Source organism: Sciurus carolinensis, chromosome 16 (assembly GCF_902686445.1).
Source record: "Sciurus carolinensis chromosome 16, mSciCar1.2, whole genome shotgun sequence".
In the NCBI taxonomy this organism is placed as follows: Eukaryota; Metazoa; Chordata; class Mammalia; order Rodentia; family Sciuridae; genus Sciurus; species Sciurus carolinensis.
This window is the reverse complement of record NC_062228.1, coordinates 34,839,483-34,859,549: the sequence shown is the minus strand read 5'-3', so window position 1 is coordinate 34,859,549 and position 20,067 is coordinate 34,839,483. Positions and strand designations below refer to the sequence as shown.

The 20,067-nt window shown below is 33.9% G+C and overlaps 1 protein-coding gene across 1 annotated transcript in view; it reads left to right on the top strand.

The window, feature by feature from the left end:
• Window positions 1-20,067, top strand: part of Lonp2 (lon peptidase 2, peroxisomal) — a 116,136-nt gene that overhangs the window by 18,206 nt on the left and 77,863 nt on the right. Inside the window, exons 3-7 of the mRNA XM_047528661.1 lie at window positions 1,199-1,330; window positions 2,849-2,971; window positions 5,660-5,823; window positions 6,644-6,738; window positions 15,395-15,653. Of these exons, the coding sequence (XP_047384617.1) occupies window positions 1,199-1,330; window positions 2,849-2,971; window positions 5,660-5,823; window positions 6,644-6,738; window positions 15,395-15,653 (773 nt within the window). The remainder of the gene's footprint in view (window positions 1-1,198; window positions 1,331-2,848; window positions 2,972-5,659; window positions 5,824-6,643; window positions 6,739-15,394; window positions 15,654-20,067) is intronic.

Genomic DNA, 20,067 nt, shown 5'->3' with positions numbered 1-20,067 from the left:
CCTATAATCCCAACAGCTCCGGTAGCTGAGAAAGGAAGATCAAGAGTTCAAAGCTAGCCTCAGCAACAGCGAGGCACTAAGCAACTCAGTGAGATCCTGTCTCTAAATAAAATACAAAATAGGGCTGGGAATGTGGCTCGGTGGTCGAGTGCCCCTGAGTTCCATCCCTGGTACTCCTCTCCCCTCAAAAAAAATCATTATGGCTGGTATATATACATAATAGAGTTTTATTCAACCATATAGAAAAATGAAATTATGGCATTTGCAGGAAAATGGATGGAACTAGAGAACATCATGTTAAATGAAATAAGTCAAACTCAGAAGATAAAGGGTATGTTTTTTTCTCATATGTGGAAGCTAGAGAGAGAAAAGGAAAACAAAGTTGGGGGTGGATCACCTAAAAATCAAAGGGAGATCAGAGGAGGAAAGGAACCAAGAGGTGGGAGGGAAGGAAGGGGGAAGTGCTGGGGAGTGATATTGGCCAAATTATACTGTTATTAATATGTGCATGTACAAATATGTAACAAAAAATCCCACCATTCTATCCAACTGTAATGCACCAGTAAAAAATGTGGAGGTTCAAAGGCCAACCTGGACAACTTAGTGAGACCCTGTCTCAAAATAAAAAGGGCTGGGGATATAACTCAGTGGTAAAGCACTCCTGGATTTAATCCCCAGTACCAAACAAACCAACCTCCAAAAAATAAAGGTCACTATGCCTGCAACTTACTTTTAGATGTTTAGTAATAATAATTGTGTGTGAGTGTGTGCAGAGAGAAAGCAAATGCTACAAAATGCTAAGAATTGATAAATCTTGGAGAAGGCTATATAGGAGTTCATTATACCATTTTTGCAATTTTGTTATAAATTCGAATTATCTCCAAAATGAAGTTAAAAATAAAATCATAGCACAAATTTACAGAGTCCCTTTTAAACATTAATATTAAACTTCTTCCCAGAAGGAACTTTTGTACCCCCTTGCTTTTGAGCCATTTGTGCTTTTCATTGTGATTGTCATTTTGAAAGTAGTTCATCGTTTCCTCTGAGGTCTGTGAAATGCCTGCCCTATGTTAATCAGTAATCTTTTCACAGAGAGAGACTGAGGACTAAACATTAAACTTTTATGGGAGTCTTATTTTTTAAAAATTCACAAATAATGCCAGATTTCATTTAAAAACTTCTTTTCTCTCCCTTCTAGTTGGTTGAAATGTTGGATATGTCTGTCCCTGCAGTTGCTAAATTGAGACGTCTTTTAGATAGTCTTCCAAGGGAAGCTTTGCCTGACATTCTCACTTCAATTATCCGAACAAGCAACAAAGAGAAACTCCAGGTATGGTGTTCCCTTCTTAAATGCCAGGTTACTATATTACTTTTCATTGGCATCTAGATTGCCAGTAGTTAAATTTTTATCTGTAGGAAGGAGATACTGGTAACTCAAGGAAGTAGTTATGCTTTTACATTTAAATTGACTTTCGAAAGTAATTGTTTTATATTTTTAAACAATTGTACAAAGTATGGAAGAAGTTGATTGGAGCAAAGAATCATCAAAAAAGTAAATATTTAATATAAATATGTAAAAATGCTTTGCCACATTATTTTCTAAATATGTGGAATCTTTCTCACATTTAATAAAGCAGGTCTATATCTTGATGTTTCTTATATAAATCACTCCTAGGATGCATTATCTCTGATATTCAATTACTATATCTTTAAAATGAATGTGTTTTAAAGATATTCGAAAAATAATTGTGTAGAATCCTATATTTGCATGATTTAAGCCCTAAACTATAAAACTCTTGTTTTTCTTAGCACTTTTTACTGTATTAATACTTTTTACTTAAAGTATTTTTTATTGTGTTTAGAGTATTTTTTTACTATATTTTAGAATATTGTTACTGGTTTTTTTTTTAAATAGTCTGTTTTATTAAATCTTCCTGAAACACTTATTAGTTTTTATTGAAAACTCTTTCTTATTTTATTAACTTTCTTAAATACATAAATGCAACAATTGTAATAGCAAGTACAACTAATAAAAACTGATTGGCTGTAGACACAGAATTTAGTTTGCAGGAAAGTGCAGGATTGCTGGGGAATCACCTGACTGTGGGAATTAGTAAGTATGTTGTTCTGAGGGACTGGAGAATGGCTGCTACTCCAGCAGATCATTGTGAGTTTGATTAAGAATGCAGTATTCCCTTGTGTGTAAAAATTTAATATTTTGAACCTGGAATTTTTTGAGATTCAAAATGTAGACACATTCTGGCCTTAAGAGAATAATTCCCAGAAAGAGTTGACCTTGAACATGGTTCTTGTTCTTGGAACATATGGCTCCATTTTAAAATGAAAAACTGAGATTTTTTTGTTTGTGTCTTTTTTTTAGGATTCTTATATTCATGTCAAACAACCTTGCTGATTAATATAGTTAATTTGTCTGTGTTAGTCATGGTAGAGCTTTAATTACTGATAGGAATGGGGAGGGGACTTTTTGTTTTTGTTTTTGATGGGGCAAACATACCCTGGAGGTGGGCTAGGCAGGTCCTGTCACACAGCCCCTCAGAGATGCAGAGGAGAAAGAGGAGGCTACTGCTAGAAGATGGTTGTAATAACCTGTGAACTCAGAGGTGCAGGCTTGGACTTGGGATCGAGGCCAGAGACTATACTGGCCATGCAGCTGACCCCAAGGAGACCCCGCCAGGTCCCTAATGTCACCCTGATAGAACCATAAGAGCAACAGTACCAGGTGGAGTCCATTTCGTTTTGTTTTGATTTTTGCTCAGCTACTTAAGTCATGACTGTGTTTGGAGCATGTGTTTTAGAGAGATGTTATTAAATGACTCCCATTTTCTAGATTTTAGATGCTGTTAGTCTGGAAGAGCGGTTCAAGATGACCATACCACTGCTTGTCAGGCAAATTGAAGGTCTGAAATTGCTTCAGAAAACCAGAAAACCCAAGCAAGATGATGATAAGCGGGTAAATATATCTTTTATTCTATTTATTTTGGTTTATGTGGTGTGAAATTTGATTTTTTTCTTTTTTGAAAAAGAAAAACTTAAAAGCCAGGTGCGCATCTACAGTCTCTGAGACAAGGAAGATCCCTTGAGTTCAGGAGTTGGAGGAAGACCCTGTCTCAAGATAAAAAGGGTGTGTGGTAGGACTGGGGATGTAGCTCAGTAGTAGAGTGCTTACTTAGTGTGCACACCTGGGGAGAAGAAAGAACAATGAAGAAAAAAGATCGGTCTGTGATACAGATTTTGGTGTGTTTCCCTCTAGTCCTTTTATGTGCTTATTTTTTTAGTTGTAGATGGACACAATACCTTTATTTATTTTTATGTGGTGCTGACATTGGAACCCAGTGCCTCACGTATGCTCTATCACTGAACTACAGCCCAGCCCCCTGAATTTTATTTTTTAAGCTTGTAATCATTTTCTCGTTTTTTTGTTTTTGTTTTAGTACTTATGCAAAGGGACAATTTACTGAGCCATTGACCTTTTTGTCAAACATTTTGTGTTATTTCCGTTGTTTTCCATATTTTAGAAGTTAGCAAATACATACGATGAGTGTCTTTTGAGTGTAACATTTTCTAATTACAAGTAGTATTAAGAACATAATACAAAAGTGTTTACTAAAAGAACTGTATGTTGTACTATAATTTTGCTGACTTGCTTTAATTTATAAAAGTTTTAATTTTCATTTAGTCAAACTTTTTGTTGTCTTCTTTGCTGAGTTCTTTATCCTCTAGTAGCTTTATAAATCCAGTCCTTTTCATTTTCCTTTAGTGGATTTTTTAAAAAGCACTTAACTCTTTAACTCATGTTAGTAATTTTGCCCTCTTAATAAGGTGAAGACAGTTGTATTTTCCTCAAATAACTTTTTATTTGGCTCAACACTACTTATTAAATATTCCTTTATTTTCCATTATCATGTATTGGTTACATTTACATATATAGTGGGGTCTTACTCAAAGTCTACCTTGAGCTATGGAGTTTACTATTTTTATGTCTGGGCAGAGTTAAGATCAGGAAGATATATTTGATGTGGACCAAATGTGAAAATGGCAGTTCTCTGAAGGCAGTTGGAGATCCAGAATTCTGACGTAAGTGAGAGGTTAGAATAATGTTAGAGGTTTGATGGTCACCAGCACTGAAGTGTTCCTTCATCAAAGAGAATACACTGTAGAGAAGCACAGATGTGAAGGACTCCCACTGTGGGACTAGAGAAGCAGTAGTAAAGTCAGCTGAGGAGAGGAGGGGTGTTTAGTATTTCAGGACACCATGCTGCTCAAAGCGGATGTCAGAAATCTGAATTAGTTCTGACTTAAGAGCAGATCAGTGACTCACTTATTCATTTTGTACAGAAAGTCAAACCCATGTAATACTCTGCAATGTATACTGATTTATATCAGTAAAGATTCTTACTGTTTAAAAGGCACTTAAAAAGAAAGTTGTTCAGAAGTGTTCCAGAAAATGATCACATATATGATAGTTATTTCAAACTGTAGGATTCAGAGAATAATATTTATAATTAGCCTATACCATTGCCCTTTCATATCTTTAAGAGTTGAAAAGTGCTATTTTCTAAGGGGAAATTGCATTAAAAAGTGCTTTTGTCTCAACAATGAAATCACTAATGTACTTTCAAAAAAATCTCACTTTAAGGAATTCATTTGTAGTTTTTTTTATAATTTAAAATATTTTATTAACAAAAATATTAATCTTACCTGCTAATGACTTATGTGAGAATAAAAGTATATATTTAATATTTATGTTTTTGTAAAATTGCATTTTATTTACTGCTAAATGTTTTAAACTTTTTATATTGAATGTTTTAAATAGATAATTTCACAGGCTAAAATTTTAATTCTGGAGACTTTTAAATTAAATACCAGTATATCATTTTGCTCCAGTAATGGTTGGAGTCGATTCATAATATTAATGAGTTGAGAATTGCAAAGAAAACAGAAGGTACTTTTAAAATATGGTAGAGAAATTATAAGGAGAACATAAATAATGACCATTTGACTTAGCATGGGACACGATTATTGGATTTAAAAGCACAGTTTCAGCACCATGGGACAGAAAGCCAAAGGCTTACTGATGACCTGTAATTGATGAAAAGGGGGATGTGATAGTTATAGCCACTTGTTGGAGACAGAACATCACAGGAAAGAAAGTATACAGTGTGATGGTTAACTGGAAGGGGCCCATGGTGAGCTAAATTATTTTGAAAGGAGGAAAATTTTTCTGTGTTGAAGACAGTGGTAATAGAACCAGGGTGGAAAAGTTGAAGATGCTAGAGACGGATTTTATAATGTAGGATGAAAATTGGAATTTATTCAGCCACCAAATGGTAAGTAGTAATGTACATGAAGAAAATAGTAACTGCAGTAGTAGCTCAAGGAAAGGTGATTCATAGGTGTTTAATTATTTCTAGTTGGCAGTTCCCAAAGAATTACATCTACTTTATGTTGGCTTACCTTTTAAATTCTGCTGCATCTGCCTTTTAAAAGCTGCCTTTTAATTGTTCAGAAATTTAGTTCCTTAAGATATAGACTGTGGCCATAAAAGTGTTTATTCAGCATCAATCCTATACTTACCTTTAGCTGTGTACTTCCTTTCAAAATTATTTTGACATACAGTTTTCTTCTACTGTTTACTTAGGTTATAGCAATACGCCCTATTAGAAGGCTTACACATATCCCAGGTACTTTAGAAGATGAAGATGAGGATGAAGATAATGATGATATTGTCATGCTAGAGAAAAAAATACGAACATCCAGTATGCCAGAGCAGGCCCATAAAGTCTGTGTCAAAGAGATAAAAAGGTAAATTAATTCACTAGTATTTTCATTTTGTTTATTATGTTAAAAGTAACAATTCTGTGGAAACTTGATTCTGTTGCTTTGGATCACAAACTGAAAGTTGAATCATTTGTTCTATAGTCTCTGATCTTTCTCTTTTTCTTGTGCTTAATCTACTCATAGACCACCCTATTCATTTTGTCTTTCCATTGCCAACTTTTATTTTTCATGACTTTCCTAATTCTTGGCTTATACCTTTGATCTTTGGAAGACTTTCCCCCTCTTTTGTCATTCCTCAGCAGAAGGTAATTCTTAAAACATTCTTAATACTCCTCAATTAACACCACTTTCATTAATATTTTTATCATACTGAGAAGTGATAGGCCTCTTTCACCTGTGGTCTGGCTTTCAGATATTGTAACTATTGTAGCTGCCTTTTCCTGGTTGTCTGAAAGAAAGGACCATACTTCTTTGTTTAGATATAGTGTTTGTTCAGTTATGATTGTGTTCTTACATGTCACTGTTTCTTCTTTAGTTTGTAATCTCCAGAGGTCAGAAACTGTCAGTTTCCCTTTAGCAACACAAAATACAGGGAAACGTTGACGACAAAATAGGTTACGTGGTTGTTTATATTTTATGGATAACCTCAGAGTTAAATAGAACACTGTTTTTTTCTTTTATATTACAAAACAAAATTTATATTAACCAGATACTTAAAAACTTTTTTAGACTTGTTTAAATATTCATGGTACATCTCACCTAGGAAGGGAGACATGCTTGATTTTTCTGTTATGAGATTAGTTTATATTCTTGAATATGTTTGCTATGTATTCTTTTCCCACAGACTCAAAAAAATGCCTCAGTCAATGCCAGAATATGCTCTGACTAGAAATTACTTGGAACTTATGGTGGAACTTCCTTGGAACAAAAGTACAACTGGTGAGTCAACAAAATAACACCTTATTTACATTCTAGTTGTCACTCAGTTTATGTAAATTCTCACTTCAAATGTTGCCCGTTGGCTCTTTTACTATTAAATTGGTTATTTTTAATTTTTGAAACCATTTTATTGAGGTACGATTGGCATGTACAAGCTGGTGGTTATGTCTTGATGTATTTTAGGATAAGACTAAGCCATGAAATCATCACCATCATCAAAGCCATCCTTCCTAAAGTTTCCTCCTGCTCATTATGTTATTATTATTGTTTTTTTTTTCTGAATATATGTGGTTGTGGTGGTGTTAAAACCATGTAACATAAGATCCACCTTCTTAGCAAATTTTAAGACTACAAAAGAATATTGTTAGCTATATACCCTAGGCTGTACAGCACATCTGCAGAACCTATTTTGTCTTGTTGAGACTTGCTGCCCTTTAACCATCGCTTCACTATTCCCCTGACTCCAGTTCCTGGCATTTATTGCCACTACTCTCAGCTTCTATGAGTTTGATTGTTTTAAATTCCACATATAAGTGAAATTATGCAGTATTTGTCTTTCTGTGTCTGGCTTATTTCATTTATCATGATACTTTGTAGGTTTATCCATGATGTCAAAAGTGACAGGATTTCCTTATATTTTAAGGTTGTATAATACTACATTGTATGTATATACCACATTTTTTTTTTAATTCATGAATCTTTCAGTAGATGTTTAGGTGATTTCCACATCTTGGCTATTGTGAAAGATCACATTGCAGTGAATATGAGAGTGTAGATTTCTCTTCCAGATTCTGTTTTCAATTCCTTTGGATATATGCCCATAAGTAGGATTTCTAGATCTTATGTTAGTTCTATTTTTAATTTTGAGGAACCTCTATACTGTTTTTATAATGACTATACTAATTTACATTCATACTAACAATGCAGGATTCCCTTTTTTCCACATTTTTGTCACCACTTATTAGAATTTTTTTAGTTTGTTTTTTAATAGCCATTCTAATAAACATGAGGGGATATCTTGTGGGTTTTTTGTTGTTGTTTGTTTGTTTGTTTGTTTTGGTGCTGGGGATCAAACTCAAGGCCTTGCACATTTAACCAAGTGCTCTCCCACTGAGCTACTTCCCTAGCCCTTGGTGGTTTTGGTTTTTATTCCCCTGATGATAAGTGATGTTGAGCACCTTTTCATTTATCTCTTTGGCATCTGTATGTCTTCTTTAGAGAAAGATCTATTCAGGTCCTTTGCCCATTTTCACTCAGGCTGTTTGTTTTTTGCTGTTGATTTGTGTGACTTCATTATATATTTTGGATATTTATCTCTTATCAGATAAATGGTTTGCAAATATTTTCTTCCATTCTGTGTATAGCCTTTTCATTTCATTGATTGTTTTCTTTGTTTAAAGAAGATTTTTAGTTTGATGTAATTTCACTCATTTATTTTTGTTCTTGTTGCCTTATTTTTGATGTCACATCCCAAATCACTGCCAAGACCAATATCAAGGAACTTTATCCATGTTTTCTTCTTGGAGTTTTATGATTTCAGGTCTTATGTTTAAGTCTTTCATCCATTTTGAGTTGATTTTTGTGAGTGGTGTAATATAAGGAAGGATCTAATTTCATTGTTCTGCATGTGCTATCCAGTTTGCCCAACAGCATTTATTTGAAGAGGCTATTCTTGCTTTATTGTGCATTCTTGGTGCCTTTGTTGAAAATCAATTGATCGAATGCGTAGGTTTATTTCTGGGCTATTGTCTTCTGATCTGTATGTCTGTTTTATGCCAGAACCATGTTTTTTTATTACTATAGATTGTAATATAACTTGACATCCAGATGGTATGATACCTCTAGCTTTGTTTTCCTTGCTCAAGGCTGCTTTGACCATTGGGGTCTTTTGTAATTATGTGTGAATTTTAGGATTTTTTTTTATTTTTGTGAAAAATGGCATTAGAATTTGGATAGGGATTATCAAAAGAACTTGTAGATTCCCTTGGGAAATATGGACATTTTATTAGTATTCTTTTGATATATAAACATGGGCTTATCTTTCCATCTACTTACGTTAATTTCTTTCACTTTGTAGTTCTAAGTTGAATTTTGTCAAATGCATTTTCTGCATTTATTGAGATCATCATATGATTTTTATCCTTTATTCTGTTAACTTGGTTTATCACATTTATTGATTTGAGTTTGTTGATAAATCTCATGTGATCATGGTATATGATTCTTAATATGCTGTTGTGTTTGATAATGCTTATATTTTGCTGAAATTGTTTGTATCTGTTTAGCAGGGATATTGGTCTGTAATTTTCTTTTCTTATAGTGTCTTTGTCTGGTTTAGAGTTAGGGGAAATTTTGGCCTCATAAAATGTGTTTGGAATATTCTCTTCCCTTCAGTGTTTTGAAAGAATTTGAGGATTCATGCTAATTGTTCCTTAAATGTTTGGCAAAATTCACCAAAAACTTTTGGTCCTGTGCTTTTCTTCTTTGGGATGATTTTGATTACCAGTTCTATCTCTATATTTGGATTTTCTGTTTCTTGATTCAGTTTTGGTAGGTTGTGTGTTTCTGGGAAAGAATTCTAGGAATTAATTCTAGGTTACTCAGTTCGCTGATGTATCATTGCCCATAGTAGTCTTTTATGATTATTTGTATTTCTGTAGTATCAATTCTAATGTCTACTCTTTCATTTATAGTTTTACTTAATTGAACCTTCTTTTTTTTAACTAGTTAAAAGTTTGTCAATTTTATTGATCTTTAAAAAAATTCAGCTCTTTTATTGATCTTTTATATTGTCTTTCTGCTATTTCATTTATATCTTCTCTAAGTTTCCCTCCTTAAAGTTAGGTTGTTTATCTGAGATCTTTCTTTTTCATTAAAGTAAGCATTTATTGCTGTAAACTTTTCTCTTAGAACTGCTCTTGCTCTATCCCATAACTTGTTATGTTGTTTGTTTTTATTTGTCACAATTTTTTAAAAATTTCTCCTTTTATTTCTTCTTTCACCTATTGGTTGTTTAGGAGTATTGGGTGGTTGCCAAAAATCTTTATTCCATTGGAGGGATAAAGGCTGGAAACTTTTATTCTTCCGTCTTGCTAATGTTAGTTTTTGATGATTTACATCTAATAATTTATATTAGGGTCTGAACTTACATCTGTAGGTCTTAGGATCAAATAGAAAAAAGGGTGCTACATGAAAGTACCTTTTTCCGATTTTGGAAAAAGTAGGACTTTTCTATAATTGATGAAATACGTATTTCTCAACACCAACAGAAAATACATTTTTACATCTATGTACTATTTATCAGGTACATAGGTAAACTAACACTTTGAGGTGTTTGACAATAAGTGCCAAATCTATATCATGAACAGTAAATCTTTTATGTTCTCCAAAAGAAATAATTATCTCTAAAGGCAGGATAACAAGAACAGTTTTTTACCATTTTGAAGTTTGTTTTTATTCTTACCAGAAACTATTTAAAGAGTTTAAATTCTTCCTATCCTTCAGTAGATTTTTCTCTGTATCAAGAACATTTGGTACTAGTTTTTCTGTTTTTGTCTTGTATTTTCTCTCTTATTTTGCAGGGTGGGATTAACGGGGATTGAATTTAGGAGCACTCGACCTCTGAGCCACATCTCCAGCCCTTTTTTGTGTTTTAGAGACGGGTGTCACTGAGTTGCTAGTATCTTGCTATTACTGAGGCTGGGTTTGAACTTGTGGTCCTCCTGCCTCAGCCTCCCCAGCCACTGGGATTACATGCATGCCCCACCACGCTGGCAAATTTTCTCTTTGTAATTTTGAGGTTCATTTTATTTGCAACTGTTTCTATTATTAAGTTTACTTACAAGATTTATAGTATTCAACAGTGGATTGATTGTCCAAACTACTGTTGATATAACATAAAACTGTATGGTTGAGTTTTAAAATTCAAATAGCTACGTTGTCCTGGCTAATAAAATTTCTTCATTTAAAAAAATGCTGGAGCTGGGCACAGTGGCACATGCCTGTAATCCCAGTGGCTCTGGTGGCTGAGGCAGAAGAATCGTAAATTCAAAGTCAGCCTTGATAACTTAGCAAGGCCCTGTCTCTAAATAAAATACAAAATAGTACAGGGGATGTGGCTCAGTGGTCAAGTGACCCTGAGTGCAATCCCAGGTAATGCCCCCCCTCCATGAAAATAAAAGTGTGGCGGGGAGGGAATGTGGCTCAGTAGTTAAGCACTCTGGGTTCACCTAGTACAAAAAAAAAAAAGCTGGATATTTTTTAAATGTTAGTTCTAAAAATATATTTATGCCTCATATAAAATGCATGTACCAAATTTCAAGATGTTGAATTTTTAATATTTAAATACTTCCTAGAGCTGGGAATGGGGGCAAATGCCTGTAATTTCAACCACTTGTCTGAGGCAGGAAGATCACAAGTTTGAGGCCATGCTAGGCAACTTAGTGAAACACTGTTTCAAAGTGAAAAATGAAAAGGGCTGGATGTGTAGCTCAGTGATAGAGGGCCCCTGGATTCAGTTCAGTCCCCAGTACTGAAAACAAACAGAAAGGAAATGAAACAAAAATTTGCTGGATAGAGAGGGAGAGAAGAAAAAAGGAGAAAAAGAGAAAGAAAAAAGAGGGTCAGAGAATTTGCCTATTAACCTACAGAAGACCATCCTTGCTGGCACTGAGAATATTTATTAATCTATTTACTCTCAAAGAGGGTCTAGAATGAAGTGTATTTATGCAAAATAAACTATTTTAGGGTTAAATTTCATGTTACAAATAGCCCTTTTTAGTTTTTCTAGCTAGAATCATTTAACCTATTTAGTAATGGGCGTGGCTAGGTTATTAAAATGATATTGGCCTTATCATCCTTCTGTTTTGATAAACTTGATTTTTTTCCCTCTTAGAGATCTTTCCTGTTTGGGGAGCAAGTACAATCCAAATTGTGCTATTTTCCTTAATGAATACTTGATAAATTTTTACTCATCCCATCTCCTAGATTTTAAAGGTTTTCTTTCTTTTCGAATGTTTTTGTATAATAGTGAAAGACTCACTCGCATTGTATTCTCTCCTTAATTCTGGGAATCTATAAATTTTCACTAGATAAAATCAGCTTACACTACTTAAGTGTAGAAGCAATCATTTGGAAGCAGTACTAGTCCCTTTTTCTTTAGTTTCCAGCTTTATTGAGGTGTAATCAACATGCAGTAAAATGCACATATGTAAGGAGTGCAGTTTGATGAATTTTAACATACAAAAATAATCACCATAATAAACATATCCATCACCTTCAAAAGTTTTCTCATGCTCCTTTGCTATCACTTCTTTTTCCCTCCCTTCCTTTCTTCCTTGTCTCCCAGTCCCCAACCATTATAGACCAATTCATATTTTCTAAAATTTCATGTAAGTACATATTTTATAAAATTTCATATGTACCTTTTTCTGGTTTCTAATTATATTTTGATTTCCAACCATTTTGCTACATTTATCAGCAATTTCTTTCTTTTTACTACTCGAGTCGTGTTATATGACTACACCGTAGTTTGTTGATCCATTCACCTTTGGATGAACATTTGGGTTGTTTCCAGTTTTTTGGCCATTAAAAATATAGCCACTAGGAATTATCATACTAAATTTATTTCTTAAATTATTTAATGTTTATATGTCACAACAAAATAATGCCTTCTAAGAGGTTGGAGGGAATCTTGAAACTCTAAAGATGCCATGCATGTCAGCATTAGAAATATTTAGCACCCACATACGTGTCATGAACATACTTCTTATTCTTTGACATCTTAATGAAGAACTGAAGACAGGTAAATTGTGGTATAAAAGGAGTTGAGTTGAGCTTCTAAACCATTATTACATAGAATTATGTCCAAATTACTGTTGTGAATTTGGTTATAAAACCATGAAAATGGGCTAGGGATGTAGCTCAGTGGTAAAGCACTTGTGTGGCATGTGTGAAGCTTGGGTTCAATTCCCATAACCACTAAAAAAATAAATAACCAATCAACCATGAAAATATCATTTATAATTCTTGAAATAGGAATTTAACTAAGTCACAATTTGGAATATTAAAAGTAGAAAAGAAAGCAAAGAAGAAAGATTTGGAGAAAATTAGTTTGCCATTCTTCTCAGCCTAAATAAGAGGAGCCAGTACCTGCCATTTAAATTTTCCTGTTATAAATAGAGAAATTTATCTTCAAGTGAAGTTTTACTTTTTTATGTACAACCAGAAGTGCTATTATAAAACAGGAATGATTCTGAATAATTAAAAAGAATAATCAGAAAAAATATATCCTTCTTAGAAAAGATAGAAAATAATTTCTATAGCATGGAAATTATCTTTCCTTAAAAGACTGAAAGAACTTTTAAACTTGTCATTTCTTGGCATATTTCTTGGAAAAAATTCCTTCACAGTATTTTCAGTCTTTTTAAAATTACCTGTCTGAGTATAATGTCATGTGCCTGTAGTTCCTGCTTCTTGGGAGGCTGAGGCATTAGTATTGCTTGAGGCCAGGAGTTTGAGACCAACTTGGGCAGCATAACAAGATCCTGTCTCAGGGCGGGGAAAGGCAGTTATCTAAAATTACCAAGAATTCATTCCTAGCTTACTAAATGTGTTAATTAGGAATGGATGATATAACAAGAACCTTTTTAGGTACAAAATGGTATTTTGTTGCAAAGTTTCTCTCCTTGGACATGGTGATGTAAAAACATAACAATATTGAATTATTTTTGCAAAACTAAAATTCAGTGCGACTTATTCTTTTAATAAATTTGATTATCAGTTTAATATTTAGAGCTGTACAAGATAGGATTGGTCTGAAGTTTTGTGTACTATAGTAGGTTTTAGTGTTATGGTTAGCATTATGAAACAATCAGGATACTTCACTTACTCATGTATTAGTTGTGCTCTGAAGCCAGAAAAAGGGGAAGAAATTTTATTTTTCCCTTTCCAAATCATCCACCCAGATTCTGACTACAATGAGTAGAATAACTAAATTATATATACTATTGCATAGGTAGGTTTTTATGAACTATCGTGGGAACCAAGCTACCATTTAAGGCCATTTTTTTTTTTCCATTAGGAAAAGTATACAGTAAATCCAAATAGCTGATTGAAAGAGTGGGTTTGTATGTTTCTTTTCTCCACTCTTCTTCTTTCATTGCCAATATGAATATGTAGCTGTGTAATAATATACATTAACAGCCACCCAGCTGGTAAATTTATTTTGGCTTCCATGGCCTGGTGTTTAATTTATGAGTAAAACATTATGTGCTAAAAGCACATTATGATGAAAACTTTGCTCTGGAAACAAAGCCTAATTCAAATGCTTCTCATGATACTATAATGAATACAAGTTTTCTGGATGGCAATTAGGGGATTCTTTACAATGATTTTTTTTAAACCTAGCACTTCCATTTATAGAAGATTAGCTGAAGGAAATAATTAGAGATACATGTGGAGATTAGTTATAAGAATGCAGGATTTTCTTTATGACCAAGGATTTGTAAATAACCTAGATGCTCAGCATAGAGAATCAGTTAAATGAATATGGAGAATTAAATAATGCAATACTAAATATCATAACATTAAAAAAATACATGTGACTCTGAAAGTTGCTCTAGAAGAGTAAATGAAAAAAATTATAGAAAGTCCTTTGCATTCCCATTTTATAAAAATAGTTATGTAAATATACATTTACACATCCTAGAATATCAACATATCAAATTGAAGGTAGTGATGATCTTTTGGGGATATGAGATTATGGGTTACCATTTTCTTCTTTTTTATTGATTTCTTCAGATTTTCTGGGATGAACACATTATCACTACAATTAAAAAAAAACACCTTTTTTAAAGGGACAAATGCCAATACAAATAGAGTATGTACAAATTATGTCTGCATAAAAATAATGTGTATCTAGAAAATCATTCCAAATGAAATGAACATAGCAGTTTTTTAATTTGTTCTTTTAAGATATACATGACAATAGAGTATATTTTAACATATTATACATACATGGAGTATAACTTATTCTAAGTAGGATTTCATTCTTATGGTTGTACATGATGTGAAGTTTCACTGGTCATGTATTCATACATGAACAAAGGAAAGTTATGTCTGATTCATTCTACTGTCTTTCCTAGTCCCATTGCCCCTCCTTCCCTCTATTCCCCTTTATCTAATCCAGTGAACTTCTTTTCTCCACCCCCCCACACACCTTATTGTGTGTTAGCATCCACATATCGGAACATTTGGTCTTTGGTTTTTTGAGACTGGCTTATTTCACTTAGCACAATAGTCTCCAGTTCCATCCAATTACTGGCAAATGCCATAATTTCATTCTTTTTTATGGCTGAGTAATATTCACTGTGTATATATACCACATTTTCTTTATCCATTCATCTGTTGAAGGGCACCAAGGCTGGTTCCATAGCTTAGCTATTGTGAATCGAGCTGCTATAAACATTGATGTGTCTGCGTCACTGTAGTAAGTGCCCACTACCTCTGGAGACACCAAATCTTAAGCAGAAAAAAACAAACTAAGTGTAGGATCCAAGTCTGTTCTTGACACATCTTTTTTTTCCAAAAAACTATTTTTGCTCTTGCCAAGCTTGAAAGGAGTTCAATCTCAAATTATTTCTGTTGGGTTGTTTGACAGACCGCCTGGACATTCGGGCAGCCCGAATTCTACTGGATAATGACCACTATGCCATGGAAAAATTGAAGAAAAGAGTTCTGGAATACTTGGCTGTCAGGCAGCTGAAAAACAACCTGAAGGGTCCTATTCTGTGCTTTGTTGGCCCTCCTGGAGTTGGTAAAACAAGTGTGGGAAGATCAGTGGCCAAGACTCTAGGTCGAGAGTTCCACAGGATTGCGCTTGGAGGAGTATGTGACCAGTCTGACATTCGAGGACACAGGTAAAATGCATCTCCCAGCCTGATCTCTGATTTTGCTTCTCATCTTGTTGACTAGAGGCTCTAAAACACTGAGGCACAATATTATTTCTTTTTCTTCAGGGACTATTTGTGGTATCTTGATAGAAAGGACATTTACAAGAATTTTTTTATGTCCTAGCCTAGAGCCTCTCATCATAATGGAATGCCTAAATTAACCTTGATATTTGTATGATAGTGGGTAGCGAGTCTATGCCTCAGCTTTCTGAAATCTCATTTGAATGCAGTTGTGAACTACTTTATGATTGGGTATTGTAACATCTATGCATTCATTTTGTACCAGTAGCATTCCATAAATAATCGCCTTTAAATGTTTAGAGTTTAGAAAAATAACTGCAATAGTTAGGGCAGATATGAAGAGGAGGAATTTTGGATAGCAAATTTGTTCTGCTTGAAGTTTAAGCTTCCTTTATGAAAACTGATTTATATTATGAATATCAGTAATAGACAAAGATTAGCATAACTATTAAGGCTTTTCCTTGTATGTGTGTATTTATGTATATCTTAAAAGTAAAACATTAAAAATGTAGAAACCATGAACTACTTATTAAAAAAAAAGATACTTTTTTTTGGGGGGGGGGAGGTGGTGGTACTGGGATTGAAATTCAGGGGCACTCAACCACTGAACCACATCCGCAGCCCTATTTTGTATTTTATTTAGAGACAGGTTGTCACTGAGTTGCTTAGTGTCTCTCTAAATTGCTGAGGCTGGCTTTGAACTTGAGATCCTCTTGTCTCAGCCTCCTGAACCACTAGTTACAGGTGTGTGCCCCATGCCCAGCTAATATGATAATATTTTTAACATCTTGTTTTCCAACTCCCTGTTCACAGGTTATCTCTGACCTTAGGTGGGGATGGGAAACTATTTTAAAAACTTTTCTGTGAGAAATGTTATTTTTACATTCTTTTATTTGTCCACTTACAACTGAGCATCACAGAAGAATCAATCCAAGATTTTAATAAATAAACAGTGCGGTGGCACATCAGAGCAGAGAATTGATTTGGGTCATTCTTTCTGGAAACATCAAAAGGTATTTTTGTTGCCTAGCCTTTCTTATTCTCGCATATGCCACTAGAGGCTGTAGTTCGCAACAAAATTGGCATCTCTTGGACCAAAGCTGGATCCAGGACCAAAATCTGATTTTAGCTATAGAGCTTTCAGGAGGTGTTCCTGATTTAAGTGACTTGATTTGAACCTTACATTGTTTTAGTTTATTTTTTTCTTATCTTAGCATAGTTTTATATAGGCATTTGATGATATTTAGAGAATGAGTTTGTGGAATTAATGTTATGAGGAATTGGTGTCATGAGCATTTGTCCTTGTTTCTTTCTACAATAGTATTGATTATTCTATGGGGTTTGCAAAAGCACTTACTCAGTGAGCATCGCTAAAAATTAGCCTCATTATTATTTTAATTCTAAATTCACAGGGAACAGGTCTGGATTTATATGGTTTGATATGACTTTTGATAAACTTTAAGCTGATTTTTAAGTTGCATTCTAAAATATTTATTCTATTTGCAGTATTATTTATGTGACAGAATTGTGAAAAAATGTATTTATTTGTCTATTACCTGGTGGTAGAGAGTATATACTATCATGGGTCTCATCTTCTTAAGAATAAATATTATTGGGCTGGGGAGATAGCTCAGCTGGTAGAGTGCTTGCCTCGCAAGCACAAGGCCCTGAGTTCGATCCCCAGTACCGCAAAAAAAAAAAAAAAAAAAAAAAAAAAAGAATAAATATTATTGAATTTAACAGATCTCCTTTTAAACTCTTCACTTATAATGTGTTCATTTTATAAGTGAGTAGATTGTGTGTGTGATATATTAAGAAAACTCACTCTAAAGAAGATAAGAATTTACTTTTTAAAAAGGAAAAATGTTCCTTATGTAAAAGGAACTTGTGTTATGATCACCACTGACTAAAATATTTGTAAATATAAACTGTTTAGAAATGTGTGACTTGCATAGAGATCGTGATCATTGCCAAATCATTCCATTGACTCTGATTTTAGATTAACCTTCTTGGAAACAATTCCTTAACCATCCCTGTCCAGATGTGTCATTAAACACTATACAGCCTACCCTTGGGGATTATCACCCACCTCTCTGCTAAATTATTAAAGCCTGGTAAAGATTTTATTTGAAAACCTGTTTGAAGGCACATGGAGAGTAATATGTGGTTGTTGAGGAATGCAGAGGTTGAGGGCAGAGTATGTGCTCATTTCAGAGTTATGAATTGAAGGTGACTAGGAGTAGGGGAGAAAGAACAGTGGAGGATTATAGCATAGCCATGGGTGGCTTCTGTGGGAACATGTAGTTCCATGTGACAGTTGAGGCATTTCAGAAACACCCAGGTCTTGGCATTTGAGTACTAGTCACATGCTCACAATTAGAGTTCATGAAAAGTTTTGTTTTTCCTTAGCCTCTGAGTAGGCACCACTGTTCTGCAGTCTTAAAATAGCCAAGGAGAAACAGAGCTGCTTTATGTTATCTTCCTTGCTTATTCTCTTGATTTTATCACTCACTGTCCTTATTTTCCCATGCATGAAACTCTAGCCATTTGCTAGAAGTACCTGTTTATGTGAAGGAAGGTGCTAGTAGTTTGGGAATGGATGTTAAAAGCAATGGACGATCTATATTTTTAGAGTGAAGTGATAATAAGGTGGAAGAGGAGAAGAAAAAGAAAGGCTTCATTTACATTTAGATCTTAAACTGGGAAAATAATAATGACCCAACTAAACATTGACCCAATGTTTTTCTTTGTATTATTCTGAGTAACTTAAAGGAAAAATAGACTAATGCTTAGCTCCATATTAACCCATACAGTTTTTCGGTCTTCTCAATATTTCACATTTGGTTTTATCTCCATTGGGAGTTTTCTGTCTGCTTTATAATGTTCCTGTCTATCAGATTTTAAACTTAAGTTTTTATATTTAAATATTCCATTTAAATAACTTAAACCAGTTTTTAGAAATTCAATATAAAATAACTTTTTAAGTTGAAATTTGATGAAATTTGTTTTTCATTCATTGTTCTTTGGTTAAATAAATACTATTACTATGATATGTCTCAATCCCTGTTAATATTAACTCTTTGGAGGAAATTTACCAGCTGTTTGTTCAGTTAATAAAAAGTATGTGATTGCAGGGAATCTTTGACTTAATTTTTAAACAAGGTGAGAAGAAAAACAATCTTGCGACTTACACATTGATGAATTTTCATATGTAACCCAAAATGGTGAAGTTGTAAGTTAACAGTTTCATTATTAGTCTCTAAAGGGAAAAATAACTGAAATAGCAAACTTTTAACATTTTAGTATAGTATACCAGACGTATAAGGGTTTGTTTACTAGCCTCCTTACAACACATTTGCATATAACTCTTTGCCTCTCTAAAACAGGTTTATTTTAAGACCCCAACCCACACTTCCTCCATTAATAAAAACGAAGTAATGATCTTTTCTCTTCTCTAAATTAGCTATGTATTGTCTATTGGACTCCTTTAATGATTAAATGATATCGGCCTCTGGCATTTCTAACATACATCTATGGAGATAAAACATAAATACAGGGTGAGCATCTCTAATCTAGTAAACTCTCAGGTGCTCCCAATATCCAACACTTTTTGAGCACTGATATGATACTACAAGTGGAAAATTCCACACCTGACATCATATAATAGGTCTAAGTCAACAAGCAGGTGTACAAAAAATACTATATAAAATTTGCCAGGCGTGGTGATACATACCAATAATCTCAGCTACTTGGGAGATAGAAACAGGAGGCACAAGTTTGAGGCCAACCTAGGGATATAGCTCAGTGATACAGCTCTCCTGGGTTAAAGCCCCAGCAATGGGTGTGGGAGGATAAATAAATATTTATATGTATATACACACACACACACACATATATATATATATACACACACATATACACAAATATATATATATATATGTAATTATATTTAGGCTACAAAAAAGTACATATGAAACATAAATGAATTTCATGTTTGGATTTGGGTCTCATTCCCTAAATATCTTGTTATGTATATGCAAGTAGTCCAAAATCCAAAAAGATTCACAATCTGAAACACTTCTGGTCCTATCATTTCAGGTAAGGGATACTGAGCCTGTATATAAAAAGTTTACTCTGTCTGGCAGGGGATACATTGTGTATGTGTGTGTGTGTATGTGTGTGTGTGTGTGTGTGTGTGTGTGTGTGTGTGTGTGTGTATTTTGTTTGTTTGTTTATTTTGGTACCAGTGATTGAACCCAGGGGCACTTAGCCACTGAGCCACTTCCTCAGCCCTTTTTTACATTTTATTTAGAGACAGGGCCTTGCTGAGGTGCTTAGGGCCTCGCTAAATTCCTTAGGC